The following is a 10,483-nucleotide window of genomic DNA, read 5'->3' as shown; positions in this document are numbered from 1 at the left end:
TCCGCTGCTCTTGCTTTCCGCGACGCGACGGACTCGGAGATCGAATCCGTCTCGAGTTGCGAATCTCGTTCTTTGATCCGTTGGCCCCGCAATTTTCTGGTGGTGGTCGCATTGACGAAGAGGCTCTCTCTCTACCGACTCGACAGTGATTCTACGCGTGTACCTGATGAAGCTTGTTATTCCCGTCATCTCCACGACCCTCTCAGCGGCTGCATTGCCCAGATCGACCCGGGGCGCATGAACAATATCGCAAGCGAATCCCCGGGAGATGCCGTCGGTCACCGCGGAGTGCACGGATATCCATACATGGCAATGGTAGTAATCGACTGCTCCATCGACTCCCCATTCGTCGTTGCGCTCTCCAACTCGTCCGTTTTTCAAGCTGTTGTGTCTCTATGATACTCTGATGTGCTCCATGCCAACAACTTTGATGCCTTTGAAGGCCTTTTCACCCCGCGTGGGTCGGATTTGCATTGTGACTCACCTGATGCCGAGGTCCGGGTTAAGCCACCCTCCGCGTCTATCTGGTCCAGGCACGTAAGTATAAGAACACCAGGTACCAGCATCAAGGATCCCAGTTTTTTGTCCAGCTTTTGCTCGCGCGTACATTCCTGTCAATCCAACCGATCACACTCCTTCAATAACATCGTCATGAAGTCTGCGAGTCATTTCGCTGTGTTTCTATCTTTGGTAACACTCCTTCCTTGTATGTTTCAGATACTTTTGGAGGCCTAGGGTCAGAGAAAAAATAAGCTTACTCTACTTACAGATGTGGCGGCGGACTCGTCGATGTACATTCCAGGCTTCGACGCGCAGCCCGTCACTGCACAGGAAATCGGTGTCGGATCCGACGGCCTCACCACTTGGTTGATTGCGCCTGGTGTCCCGAGCGGAACCATTCCCACAGATTTAGGGTTCAATGGACCTGGTGCGTAACCGTCTGGCCTTCCGATGCACTCTGCTGATGATGTACGCGATCGCAGCTACACTCGCCGTGGGCCCTTCGAACGCAAATATCGTGTACGTTGATCCAACCATGGGCCTGTCTATCCAGGAGAACTGCGCGGTCGCGGATGGAGTCGCCGTCTGCGACGCCATCATCGTCGACTCGGAGACCACGCTTTCGACCGTGATCACCGAGCAGGCAAGCGGCTTCGCCGTACAAGCCGCCGCAACCGCGACTCCAGCTCCGTCGTCCGGCCAATCGTACGTCACCATTGGGGAATATCCTCTCCTTTCGTCTTCCGCAGGTTTTGGCTCACCCGCTGCGAATCCATCCAGCTCCCCTGTTCTTACCGGCACCGCAGGTGCGGGCTCGTCGCAGCCTGGCGCGACGTCAGTGCCTTCAAGAATGACGTCTGTGCCTTCGGGCTCTACCCCCTCCGCTTCCGCGATCGGCAGTTCTTCAAGCTCTCCCAGTCACACTGCCAACGGCGACGTGCGTCTGCAGTCGTTCCCTCTGGTTGCCTTGGCCGCGGCAGGCCTCGCCGCCGCATTCCTTGCTTGAAGACGGCAGCACATGCCGCTCCACTCCTTTTATTTTGGGTTGAGATTCTGGGTTTGCGGATGTCAAGAGAGTTATGACCTTGATTGATGTAAAAACTTCCATCACTAGGTACATGCGTCATTTAATTTGGGGTATTTGGGTTAACAGTTGACGGTTCGATCTCGACTGAATGCCTACACATGCAATTTCTATGAATCTTCGATATAGACCGCATTAAATACCTATCGGCTTGGGCAAGAGGCGGTCAGGACCTTTTTGGCGAGACAACGATAAGTATCATTGAATGCAAGTGCTTTGTTGTACATGAAAAGTCTGGGACTCCATGGAAAGGAGTAGTCACGGAGTTAGTTGAACTGCTACTAAACGCGACAACATCGTGTCATGGATGACAGACAAGGGCAGGGCAGGCATGCTCCGGACCTTTTGTTGAGATTCGACGAACATAGGCCGACCACTCCCCCCTCCCGGAGGCCTTCTGTCACATAGCTAGCTGATGTAGCCGCCTCTTGAGCTTGGGTGGTGAGGCGCTGAACTTGCTGGCACGGTACACAATGTCACGATGTGACGGACGCGTTGTTGGCGCATTACACGCGACGTCGCCTGTCACGCTGCCCCCTGCCTTGCTACTGGCAGCCGCTCGACAAACCTTTCACCACCTCTGCCGTCCTTTCTGTGGGGCTGTGGGGCTGTATCATCCCTGTTTCGCTCCCCAGCCATAATCTGAATCTGTACTCGTAGTCTGTGCTCATTGACGGTTCATCGTGTGCCATTTGGCGGCTGGACGAACCGGACCCGCATCTCCAGCATTCCAGAGTCTTCGGCATCGACGATGGCTGAACGCGATGACGCGTCACTCGCCGATAGGCTGGTGCCATCCCGCGCTGCTGGGAGAAAGGCTTCGAAGCTGACCGCGGAACAGCTGAACAGCTCTCCAATCTCGGACAGAGACTCGACGTTCGGGGAGCCCACCAGGGGAAAGGGGGGAGTAAAGATCACTTATGGAGGCAAAGGTAAGAGGAACTCACCGAAGAAGGCTCCTCGGCACCCGTCACCGATGCCTGTGGCGCCAGCACGGTCCCGTAAGGCGAGCATGAATGCGGCGCGGGATCGTCCTTCCTTGCTTGCCTCCATCCGGCTCGACACCCCATCACATATGTCTGTCAGTGGGAGTAGCCTCACTCCTTTTACAGACTCGGAGCAGGAGTCAGCATCCTTGAGCAAGGATGGTGGTATACAGGCTCTGCATGAAAAGACCTCTACGGCGGCTCTCCCCAGTGGTAGTGCTTCCAAGCCATCCATCCGTAAGAGACGTACCACTATCTCGGAGAACCATAGCGGACCAATGACGCGGAGCAGGGTTGGACCAAGTGCCCATCCACCCCGCAATAGGTCTCCTTCCGTCTCGTATACCGATCGTTCCTTATCCCCGTCCGCTCCTAGTCTGTTCACACAAGCTCAGAAAAAGTCACCGAGAAAGTATGTCTATGCGCAGGCTATGCAGAGAAAGAAACCCGCCGCTAATGTTATGTACAGGGAGGAAAGGTCTACCCGTACGACGCGCGCATCACTGTTCAAAGCAGATACCAGCGGCCCTAGTACGCGCGCCGACAAATCGAGTGTGCGAGATGTCTATACCTCTCGCAAACGTGCGCGGTCTGGTTCTTCATCCGCACGCTCTCTGTTCCCTACCGAGCCCAGTGTCCTGACACCCTTGTCCTCTCCACCTCCCACCGATCCCTCTGCTCACAGACGGTCGAGAAGCAGGCCCAGTTCTCTGTTGCGTCGTGGGTCAGTCATCTCTATCAACAGTTCTCCCGAAGCTGCGCCTCCGCCCTCATCACAAATGCAGCCACTCACTTTGTCGCACGCTCGGTATCAACATATGGATGAGTTGGAAATGTGGACCCTGGCAGATCTCGGTTCTCTTGTTTTTGTCAGGCTGAACACCGAAGGAGACGTTGTCGAGCAAGACGACGACGACATCGAAACCATTTGGTGGCCAGCAAAGGTGCAGTGCATTCATATTTCTGATATTGGATAGCACTCAAAGGTGCTCAGGTCACTCATGCAAGGATACCCTTACGCTTGTCGCTCTTCGGGGACAGCCCCAACTCCACAGATGATGTGCGTATTTTCGTGCCGTCGCCAAGTAATGTACTCTCGATGACCTTTGGTGGTGTCCTCCGCTTTAACGAGGGAAACTTTCGGCGTTCGGCGCGGTTGGGCAGCCCACTGGCTTCACCAAGGAAGAAGCAAAAAACCGACTTGGAGAATAGGTGGATAGCCGGCCGCGAACTGATGTTGAAAACAGACGAGGATGACAACGACGGCCTCCCCATGATGCTATCGGCGTATACCGGGAATGGCGCATCTCCCCACACCAGGGATGGCAGTCCTGCAGTGAGCGTGTTTGGCGAATCTGACGCTGAGCTAGCTGAGAAGAGCTGGAGAGCCCCATCGTGCGACCCGATGTACACCTTACCTGGCGAGCCTGCCCTCGCGAAGGAGATGCGCCATCACACGGTTTATTGGCCTGCACAGCTGCTAGAGTATATCACGCCCACAAAACGAACGCAAAAACCGAGGTACAAGGTCCAGTTCTACGACGGAATGATCAAGAACCTTGACACAAGCCAATTTTTTACCGAAGGTGACCAGGGTTTCGAGACATGCCAAGTGAGTGATATGGATTCCCAGTTCACTCTCTACTCTTACATGCTGCTACAGCTGGGCGAAGATAAGTACAACTACGGGATGGATGAGGATCAGGCCTCGTCCGATGCAGGAGCGGATGACTCTGATATGAATGCGAATGAAGAAGCTGACTTACGAGTGGCAAGTCCTCCACCAACTATTCCTGCCCCGGAGGAGTTCGCATACAGGCTATTGCTGGAGGAGCAGCTAAGGTACGTGAAGCCCGTGCTCCTGGCTGTCATGGACGGAAAGTATGAGCCGGCCAACGACCGCCATGATGGATTCATGCGCGGGGCTGCTGCAAGGCAGAAGGTGTGCGACACCTGCCATGACAGAGGCAGTTTGTCGCAGAGAGAAGTAGAAGAACTCGACAAACTTGTGAGGCGGTGGGTAAGGAGGAGGGAGAGGAGAGAGGAATTGGACATCTCTGCAGATGGCGGGGAGCCATCTAGTACAGTAGCTTCATCGCCCGGAGACCATGGAGCAGGCGCCGAAAATGTGGTAAGTCGCCATGTGCATAGTGATACGTTTTTCTCTGCATTTGTTGTGTTCATGGTTATATTCCAAAATTTAGAACATGCAGGCAGACGGAAACCACGAAGTCAATACCAAATTTGATGGCCGATCGTCGTCGGCGTCGGCCGCAGTTGCAGATGTATGTACACATATCGGATTTACTCACGACTACCTGACGTTGACGACTGACATAGGTGCTGGTGCCACCGGACGGACCACCGTCTTCTTTTGTATCCCCGGAAGAAGGACCGGAGGTGGGTTCGACTGAATTATATCAAGGTTTAGCTAATCTGTACAGTGCCGTAGCAACAACGGTCCAATTCTATGTCTCCGTCAGGGGCCTCCGAGAAGCACATGGAGAATGAGGTACGTTGTGTTTCTGGTCTCCTAGTGCATGCGGTTTCTGACAGTTCGGCAGCATGGTTCAGCGGAAGCGGACCCGCGTCCTCCTGAACCCGTGCACTCACCCAGCGTGGTCGATCTCACTCCAGTAAGTTCGTGCTTGACCGATAAGGCGAAGTGAATCCAACAGTCGCCCTCAGGACTTCGAGATGGACGAAGAAGTGCCGTCAAATCCTACCGGAACTGACGGCCCCTCAGACGACATCCCACGTTCTCGTCCAACGACCACTTTCATGGACTTATCTTCTATTGAGAAGATCACGGTCAGTTTCTCCTCACAACATCTAAAGGGGGACAATGTTGACCCGCTTGTATGTGCAGTACTGTACGAACGTGTTGCTTCATGAGGCTGTGCTGCAGCTGCTGCTTTGGCGATCTGGCGAGCGCATGGCGCCTGACCTCCTCTCACCGGAGGAAGAGATACGGCTGCATGCCATCGCTCTGACTCAATCTCAGGAGACTAATTGGGTGCATGACATCGTGCGAATGAAGCAGGCTATTGGCGGAAACATGTTGTCTTTCAAGGGCAAATCCCGCACAACGACATCTCAACCTGCCTCCAGTTCTCGAGGGGGTGGTACGAGATCTCGCCCCCGGAAGGCATGAGGTCTGAAACTAATGGAATTGATTTATTGCTGGATGCAATCTCATTTTTGTACCTGTTCGTGCACTGCATACTACGCCATGGAATGTAGCATTCATCTGTTGCTTGAATGGAAAATTCAAAACAATGAAGGGTCTGCGCAGCTGGCAATGAGTTGCGATTTAAATATTGAAGTCCCACGGCATACGTAGTTATTCTCACCAGGAACGCTGAATCCAATCTATCACTCGGGATGTTCGTAACTTTGCACGGCTTCTTGGCAATCGGACATGGGCACAACACCGACCAAATGCACTCTAGGTGGTACTTATGTAAATAGCCGCGTCTCTCACCCACAGGCTCGGCTAACGGCCCCGAATCGTAGCTGGCAACGGCAGAGATAGAAAAATCAATATGAAATATACTTTCATTGGCGTACGTGAGAAGAGAAGCTTTACTGGATCTGCTCAACGCAAATGTCGCAATCCTTATGTCAGGAAGCGCGTGATCGTCCAGCAGTTCAAGATCGTAAGGAAACTGTCGAAAACATTGTAAGCCGCAACTAGCTGTAACCTTCATTCAGTCAACCTGTTCAGGCTATACTTGTCTATTAGTCCCGCGGATTACAGCCGTTTGCACAACTTTACAGAACGAGTGTCGATCTGCAAACGGCTGTAAGAGTAAGATCTGAGTACTGAGTTTTAATATGGACATCTATCGTGATGCACGACGCGTCTTCGATCCAGTCAGCGCAGCGCAGACATTGAATATACAGTACGAAAAACTTTCCGTCACAACTCGTCGCGAGCAGCGCAGATAACTCTCCCGCATAAGCCAAATATTGTTCTCGGGCAGTGGGCGTCGCTGTATGTGAGCGCTGGCGGTGAAGTGACAGAGTATTAAGCCTAAACACCGGTTGCAACAGTTGAATATTGAATCCTGGTGTAGGTAAGCTGGTCTCATAACTGTTATAACGTCAAAAGGTTGACGTTGTCGCTAGCAAAATAATGTTACCAGCTGAATGTACACACCTCTGAACTTACTCTTCGTCCTCCCAATGCCCCATATACTCGAACATGTACGCGACTGAGTCCTTTATCTCGTCGGCTTCGGCCAGCGTGGATCCACCCAGGCAATCCGCCATATCCCTCTGGATGCGATTTCCGTCCCGGACGGTCATGCAGGCCGTGCCAATCCCCGCTGGTGCCACCTCTAAAACTCCTATATCCGGAGCCATACATGACGTAGAATCGATAGAGATCCACCTCCGTTTGAACGCTTTGCTGGAAAGTACGGCTAGTAGGATGCTGGTCTGGGTAAGGATCTCCTGGAAACTAAAGAGTTCCATTAGAACATGGGCGGATATTCATGGGCCCCGCTCATGCGATCTGGATCCGGTGCTTGCCTCTGCTTTAAGGAGTCAACAAGAACCCATGTCTTCTCCGGCAGCCTATGCTGAGGTTTAATGAGGAAAGCACCGTCCTCCTTGAACAGGTAAATTCCTTCGGCCAGCTGGAGCACTGCGACAAGGTGATCTTTGAAACGCAACAAAAAGACAGTACAAGAATAACGTCTTGCCTGAGCACAATGGGCCAATTTATGAACAAGTCAGAAGGTACACAACTGCTTACCGATGCCGGGGTGCACAGTCACCACAGTACCTGTGGCGGGTCTTTCTGTGAATTCCTGGGGAATTGTCACCAATATTCATCGCATAGGTAGATCAGACAGACCGATGGGTAGAAGTCATCGGCCTTGAGTACGCGACAGGTTCTAGCAGCCGAAAATTGTGTCAGCCCTATCAAGCCAGTTGGTTCTGGTTCACGTTCAACGGTGGGTATTTCTAGGAGATCTTCCTGGTCAACCCAAAAGCGATGCCAATGCGGAAGGCAGGATGGTCCACATGGGATGAGATATAGAAAATCTCGAGGCCTCTGTCGAAAGGAACCAATTACCCGTGTTTGCTTGGCATTTGCAGCCCCAACCAACTGGTAGACGTCAGTTGAGTAGACTGAGAGATAGGCGACTCGTGGCATGCTCCTGGTAGGTACGTTCTGCCAAGTTTCCGGCAGTGAGCTCTCACTTCCACACGTAACGGTCTCATCGGCGAGGGCAGGGCGGCAGGGTATCTATTTCTGGAGTCACTGAGCAGTTCGATGCTGACGAGTCCGTAAGGAAACAAATGTGCAATAGAACATAGTGTAGTCTTATGCGTTCACATAAAATGCATAAAATAACATCAAGAGTCATCGTGCATCAAACCTCAGGCCTCATTCCAGAAGCGATCGCTCAGCCGGTACGCGCCACTACTTGCCCTCGAGATAGTCTGTCGAGGAGTCAAAACTGCAAGGTTCACTTGCGAAGAATTTCGAGAGCGTGATGTGAGCGATGCAAGACTGCCATTGGAAACAATGCTTCCATCCTGGAGGCGAGGGGACCCGGGTACGAATGCTGTAGCAGTCCCATTTGGAGCATCGATAGGGCTGAGCAGTGGAGGTTTCTGTGGAGGGTATGACAACGAGCGCAGAGGCGAAACACGAGAAGGTGAGTATTGTCCTGAGCGGGTCGGATGGCGGCTCGTAACGGTGATGCCGATGGATGGTGGGTGATGGTTACGTGATCCCAAGGATGAGGAGAGTGTTTTCAGAGGCTGGAGGATTTGGGAGGATATACGCAACAGCGATGACGACCGTGACATACGCAACTGAGAACCTCCGTTCAGCGCCCGCCCTTCCTCCATGGCGTAACCTTCGAGAGTGTATCCGCGATCCTTCCTGTAAATTATTCGACGTACGGCGCTTCTGACGCGGTGTCTCAAGCGGTACATGACCGCCAGACATACGGCGATAACGGTGAGATAGAAGAGAGTGGCAACAGGGGAGAAGCCCAAGGATTGTCTCGTAAGAGAAATTGGAAGACGGTGCGATATTCGGTCTTCAATTGCTTCGAAGTCTAAGAATGACGGGAGATGTGATTTGGAGGGTGAATTGACTACACTCGGCGAATTGCTGAGTGGATCGATCAGTGGTGGAACGGACGCCGAGAAGGGGGTCACTTCCTTGCTCGCTTCCAACACCATCTTCCCGAGCGTCCAACTGATGGCGATGTCACCAACGGTATCCATAGACTGGAACGCGGGTCGGCCAAGACCTTTGGTCGCCGCTTGCTCTGCCACTTTGTCGCCATTTGTAGAACTGTTTCCTCCGGCATCAATAATGCGAGGCAAGCCGATGCCCTCATGCAGGACATTGACGATCCAAGCTGCCTTGAAGCATTGCATCTGCAATCGAGAGATATTGACTTTGTTGCCCCATACCCCCGCACCTGCGAATTCCCCGTGTACCTGGATCTCCCCAGCCCCGCCTAATTTCCCCTGTTGCTGTGAGCTCTCGTGGTGTCGCACGATATCATCCCAATTGCGTGCGCAGAACTCGGATGCTGCCCGCTCAAATTGTACGACGTCGTATGCACCTCCCAAGCCGAAAATGTGTTCCGATGAATACCAGTACTCCGAGACGCCAATGAAGTTCGATGCGGAAAAGTCTATGGGCGGAACGTATACTCCGTCGAACAAACAATTTTCATCCGGACATGGAGCTTCCTTGTTCAAGAGCGGAAGAGTCCGTTCCAAGCACTGTTCGAATGAACCTGTCCCTACAAGGGTGGGTTGTATTTTCGACGGCGCGTTCGACGAGTCCAGATGTGCAGGAGACTCGGTTAGCTGCAGGTCTCTGGGTAAGCACGGATCAAGAATGATCCTGTCCTGGGTCGACGAAGAAGTGCGGTTCGAATCATACTCGCTGAGAGTTTGACCGACGTAACGCTCCCTTGCCAGGTTCGTACCGTAGCCCAGCCACGTAGTCACGAATACCTTGTGTATGATTTCTTCGCCATTCAGTAGACGTAACCTGACATCTGCCAAATTCTGAGCGTTTTCCTGTGCCTCTTTGCTTGGTTCAAAGGCAATCTGTGTGGAGGCACCACCCATGTCTAGGAAGCCGTATGTGGGGAGTTCACTGCCAGAAGCAGAGAACCCATCCATGAGATAGTTGACCGCAATCCATCCGAAGAGACCCTCCGCTTCCCCAGTGATAACTCGCACGCTTGAACCGCAAGGCCCCGCGGGCGACATATCGTCTATGCGGAAATTGGAGTGAAATCTGAGGAAATGACACGTAGCCTGTAAGACCTCGGCTTGCTGCGTCGGATTCAAGAGACGCATCCCTGCAGTAGCTAGTAGAAAGAGAGGCGTCTCGGGCTCCAAGGACGGTGGTATGACAGTCCGTGCATGTTCTAGAAGGGGCGCAAGGTAACCTGAAACTCCCTCAAGGTTGTCGGCAAAGGATGAAATGCCTACATATGCGACAATGATGGGTGAAGATATTTGTTCCATTGCAGGGTGTAAACCACTTACCGGGCTCAACCTTCATGGACCACTCCTCACTGTCCAGTGTGCCCTTCTCTACCTTCGGCAGGGTATCTAGTGCGATGCCGGCTCCCTGCATGGCACGCGCATCCTTCCAGCTATAGATTTGTAGTCTCGAGCCAGAAGATCCTGCGTCAATGACGATCCCGAAGCGACGAGCGGTGAGCCACGAGTCGACGGAAGTTGGAGGTGGCATGAACGATAGCAATCATCGACAACTAACCGATGCAGAGAACCCGATTCAAACTTCGCCTTGTCTTTAAGCTTGAAGCTTGAAGACCTATGTAGATGGATGGAGAGTAAAGGAGACCGCGGTTGATCATTCCCGCGAGCCGTGCGGCACGTCCGAGTCGAG

The 10,483-nt window shown here is 52.9% G+C and overlaps 4 protein-coding genes across 4 annotated transcripts; 2 read left to right on the top strand and 2 right to left on the bottom strand.

Moving 5' to 3' along the window:
* Positions 1–487: 487 nt before the first annotated feature.
* On the top strand, positions 488–1,507 carry SCP_0402410 (hypothetical protein; the record flags this gene model as incomplete). Its single annotated transcript, XM_027756979.1, has 5 exons — positions 488–537; positions 591–706; positions 770–928; positions 984–1,206; positions 1,282–1,507. The coding sequence occupies 5 exons, from the start codon at positions 488–490 to the stop codon at positions 1,505–1,507; spliced, it is 774 nt and encodes a 257-aa protein (XP_027612780.1).
* An 829-nt stretch (positions 1,508–2,336) lies between these two features.
* Positions 2,337–5,725, top strand: SCP_0402400 (hypothetical protein; the record flags this gene model as incomplete). Its single annotated transcript, XM_027756978.1, has 10 exons — positions 2,337–2,983; positions 3,041–3,515; positions 3,566–4,183; positions 4,235–4,702; positions 4,776–4,856; positions 4,912–4,971; positions 5,024–5,083; positions 5,136–5,207; positions 5,260–5,382; positions 5,441–5,725. The coding sequence occupies 10 exons, from the start codon at positions 2,337–2,339 to the stop codon at positions 5,723–5,725; spliced, it is 2,889 nt and encodes a 962-aa protein (XP_027612779.1).
* Positions 5,726–6,741: 1,016 nt separating this feature from the next.
* On the bottom strand, positions 6,742–6,939 carry SCP_0402390 (hypothetical protein; the record flags this gene model as incomplete). Its single annotated transcript, XM_027756977.1, has 1 exon — positions 6,742–6,939. The coding sequence occupies one exon, from the start codon at positions 6,937–6,939 to the stop codon at positions 6,742–6,744; it is 198 nt and encodes a 65-aa protein (XP_027612778.1).
* A 1,026-nt stretch (positions 6,940–7,965) lies between these two features.
* SCP_0402380 (Golgi apyrase) lies at positions 7,966–10,324 on the bottom strand (the record flags this gene model as incomplete). Its single annotated transcript, XM_027756976.1, has 2 exons — positions 7,966–10,055; positions 10,117–10,324. The coding sequence occupies 2 exons, from the start codon at positions 10,322–10,324 to the stop codon at positions 7,966–7,968; spliced, it is 2,298 nt and encodes a 765-aa protein (XP_027612777.1).
* Between the last annotated feature and the right edge of the window lie 159 nt (positions 10,325–10,483).

The sequence above is a fragment of the Sparassis crispa genome, assembly GCF_003851025.1.
Source record: "Sparassis crispa DNA, contig_000003F, whole genome shotgun sequence".
NCBI classification, from domain to species: Eukaryota; Fungi; Basidiomycota; class Agaricomycetes; order Polyporales; family Sparassidaceae; genus Sparassis; species Sparassis crispa.
Note: the sequence above shows the minus strand (reverse complement) of the source record. Positions and strands in the feature narration are given on the sequence as shown.